Source organism: Anastrepha ludens, chromosome 4, assembly GCF_028408465.1.
Source record: "Anastrepha ludens isolate Willacy chromosome 4, idAnaLude1.1, whole genome shotgun sequence".
In the NCBI taxonomy this organism is placed as follows: Eukaryota; Metazoa; Arthropoda; class Insecta; order Diptera; family Tephritidae; genus Anastrepha; species Anastrepha ludens.
In genome coordinates this window covers 24,431,687-24,435,923 of record NC_071500.1, presented here as the reverse complement: position 1 = coordinate 24,435,923, position 4,237 = coordinate 24,431,687, and the positions used below count along the sequence as shown (strand labels likewise).

General features: G+C 41.3%; 1 protein-coding gene across 1 annotated transcript; it reads left to right on the top strand.

The window, feature by feature from the left end:
• The first annotated feature begins 535 nt into the window (after positions 1-535).
• LOC128861719 (shematrin-like protein 2) lies at positions 536-1,584 on the top strand. Its single transcript, XM_054100063.1, has 2 exons — positions 536-685; positions 773-1,584. Exons 1-2 carry the CDS (start codon positions 674-676, stop codon positions 1,184-1,186), a joined length of 426 nt encoding a protein of 141 aa, XP_053956038.1. The 5' UTR covers positions 536-673; the 3' UTR covers positions 1,187-1,584.
• Positions 1,585-4,237: the final 2,653 nt, after the last annotated feature.

Genomic DNA, 4,237 nt, shown 5'->3' with positions numbered 1-4,237 from the left:
GGCCATACAAGTGCAACATTAAGTGTATGAGGCTGGAGAAAAATATTCCTGAGCAGTGCGAAATGTAGTCGACTGATTGGATTTTTTTCCGCAGAAATTGTTATTTCACTAATGTGGCGTATAAACTATAAATCCGGTAACTACACTGCACGCCATCAAGCAAAAGTCTCTGTAGCTATCGGTGGACATCGATAGCTGGTGGGATAATTAAAAGGCAAAAGTATAGCAAAAATATAGCAAAAGTGTAGCAAAAGCAGAAAATGTATGCCACAACAGAAAAATGCGCCTGTATGTAGCGACGCGTAATGACATTTGCCACACTTACCACATTCAACACTTTCCATTTTAATTTAAAATTTTTTCCCAACTTTTTGTGTAGCCTCTGCTCTTCGCAAATTGGACGACGCGTCGTTGCGAGCCTACATTGCGTGAGGCCATTTTTGGTGACAACTGTCTAATGGCTTTCAAACTAATGATCTGGCGCCTATAAAAACTGCCATACAATCAATGGATGAATCACAGTGAATTGAGGTGATCTTAGCAAGCTGGTAGCACCAGACCGTTTGGTAATCTAAAATTAAACGGACAATAACACTTGTCGCATTCGCTTGAGTGTCCTGCTGTGCACTGACAAATAAATAAATCATCCATCACAGATTTTACTCTGCTCAACATGTTTAAATCGGTGGGTATACATGCATACATATGCCTATGTACACTTTATGTTGGCAATAACTATTTTAATGTGTTTGTCCATTTAATCGTTCAGCAGTTGGTTCTTGGTTTGGCATTGCTTTTCTGCGCGCATAATGCATTCGCAGGATTTCTTGGTGGCGGCTATGGCTTAGGCCATGACTACGGACACTATGGACTGGGGCATGGATATTACGGCGGCTATGGTTATGGTGGCTATGGACATTATGATCATGGCTATGCAGCGCCTATCATTACCAAGACGATCGCTGCAGCACCAGTGATTACGAAAATTCAGGCCGCACCTATCATCACGAAAACCATAGCGGCGCCAATTGTGACAAAGACCATCGCCGCGCCTATATCGCTCGGGCATGGCTACGGCTATGGACATGGCTTGTACGGAGGCCATGGCTACTACGGAGGGCATGGTTTGTATGGAGGGCATGGTTACTATGGAGGACATGGCTATGGCTATGGACATGGCTGGTAGATGAGATAGCGAACAGCGAATTGTAAGCTTTGAATGTAGAATATTTTTTAAGTGAGGTAAAAAAATCAAATAACAATACTGTTGGTGTTCACCTAAGGGGTATTTACTGTTAGGTTTGTACATATGTACGATATGGCGATTGTGGCCCAACCTCATTCATTACACATTTTTATTATAATTGGAATAACACCAGTTAGTATAGAAGCGTACAAATCCATTGATATTTGTGTATTTAATTATCAAATTATCATGTGCGATTCGTGCACGTATATGTGTATGTAAGCAAGCATATTAATTTACATATATACAATTTTTTATTAATTACTATAATTCTTGTTTATCCAATGCAAATATCAAATGTCGAATGCCAAAAACAAAAATAAAATATCAAGTCAAATATGCACTCAGAGTCAAAGCGACGTTTGATGTGTGAACCTAATAAATAGTTGATATTATTTACCACAGATGAATGAGCAGAATAATGACAGGGGAAGGGAAGTAATGATGGCTATCACGCTCTCCGTTCTCTTCTACGGAGCTGAACTGTGGTCAAATGCGCTAAAGGCAAAACACCGGCGTAATCCAAGGTGAAAAACAAAAAGTTGAGCGGAGGTTCGGCTGCCACGTCACGGGAGAGTTCGCCACCCGAAATCTGCACGATTATTTCACACATAATCACACACTCATCCAAATGCATGTTCACACACTCGTCAAATCTGCCATTGTTCAGATGACAATGAAGTGGTATTGCGTTAATTTTTTTCGTAAATCACTAACCCATTCTTAGTTTTATAGTAAACAAACAAATCAACCCAACCGCTGATTCTGCATGGTTTGATATTAGCCATACCATGAGCGTAAGCTCCCAGCGTCGGCACAACGAACGACAACTCTGAGAGTTGTGTCTGCCTACCGCACAGTATCAGCGCCAGATGTTAAAGCGATAAGCGGTTCAATACCGATTGACTTAACCACGTTGCTCATTAATTTCTTCACAGCAAGCCAAATGTTATTACAAAGACGTGGCTAGTTTATGTTCCCCACAGCACAGTCTTAACACACTGATTTCAGTTATTACGGGGCACTGGGGGGTGTACAAACACATGGCTTCTGCAGAAGTTGTCTAGATGAGGAAGAGGAAAAGACGATCCCGTACCTTCTGTGTTACTGTCCTGCTCTATCCTGACGTAGACTCGCCGTTTTGGGCGGACAATTCTTTAATGAATTAGAAGATCTCGGCTCTGTCGAAATTAAGGATCTTATGAAATTTTTGAAAAGTACACACTGCTATTAGGAGGGATAAGGGCTAGTTCCCCTCGCGGCATCACAATGGGTCATGAGCCTTGGTGTGTCCTAATCTAACCTATGTTCCTTAACATAAAGATTACCGGTCTGACTTTTAATTGCAGATTATGAGGTGGTAGTCAGGGCAATTTCAGCATATTTAAAAATTCCGATAGAATTAGCCATGATCCTGGCTAGAATCAATTCAACAGCAATCTTGTTTGAAAACTGAATATTATAAGTAATGTTCTTGAGGTACTCGTTTTTTGCCGCCAATTAAACTCGTTCGCTAAAAATCAAACGTTTTTTTTTTTGTTTTGCTCTTCATCTCGATGATTTTATTCTTTGTTCGCGCGTAGAGAAACAATAATGGGCAAGGAATGTAAAGGAATTTGAGATTTTCTGGGATGCATTAACCTCACTTTTCCTTAAAACTGCTGCGGCTTCAGCTTCAGGGAATGATAAGTTCGGTTTTGACGGACTGAAACTTTCTGTTCGACTACCAGACTACTGCCGCGTCTAGCAGGCCAAAATTCTAGCCCCAAAAGAAGTAGCAACGTATTTAAATACGCACATCTTAACAAAAATCACAAAAAATGTATTCTCGAATACCCAGGCGGCAGGTAGGTGAAATAATTGAATTGCCAGTCTGGCACTCCTCAAGTAGCACTAAAGCACCGTTTTGATACCATTGGAGGTATCATCTCCAAAAGGCCGATATCTACAGCCAGCCACAGCTGTTGATATAATGGAGAAGATTGATGGGATTTAGGCTGGCGCACTGTCTCTGTCACCCTGTGACTTTTATCGTCTAGCAGCTAAACCCGGACAAAGTGCTCAACAGTCTCCTTTTCTGAAAAGTCCCCACATCTTCTGTAATGGGTGTTAAATAGTAACCCTAGCTTTTCCGCGTGTGACCGCGATTATCCAGTGACCGGTAAACACAGCTACGAGTTTGGAAATTGAGTGAAATGGAGCTCCATCTTTTCTGCGCTTTCCTGAGAAGCAATTTATGCAGTTCCCGTTTAACAACTGTCAGGGTGATGCCGAAGCCCGGGTAGGAGGTCTCTGAGACCAATTCAGTCCCCTTCCTGGCAAGCTCGTCAGCAATTTCAGATCGTTGGTTCGAATCTCGGTGCAACACCAAAATTAAGAAAAACATTTTTCTAATAGCGATCGCCCCTCGGCAGGCAATGGCAAACCTCCGAGTGTATTTTTACCATGAAAAAGCTCCTCATAAAAATATCTGCCGCTCGGAATCGGCTTGAAACTGTAGGCCCCTCCATTTGTGGAACAACATCAACACGCACACCACAAATAGGAGGAGGAGGAGCTCGGCCAAACACCCAAAAACGGTGTTCGCGCCAATTATATATATATATAATTTATGTACGAGATCTACCAGAAAGATGGGAAAAAATAGTAGCCAGCGATGGGCAATACTTTCAATGATTCACTTGTAACCTTTTTTTTTAGAATAAAGTTGTATTTTTATAAAAAAAAAAGCGAGAACTTAGTTGCGCGTATAATAGCTATGTATGAATAAGTAACAGTTCGATAGTTATTCAAAGCAGTGTATGCAAAATTGTAAAATAAAGCGAAAAAACTTTGAGACTTTGGATCTTACCTGTTTGGGCTGGATTCTTTTATGCCGACTTCGAACGGCAGATAGTTTTTACGAGTAGAAGAAGACTTTTCATAGCCATCGCCACCGAAATGTAGTCATTCACAAACCGATCCTTCTGCCAATTCTTTCGCTTTTTCGTT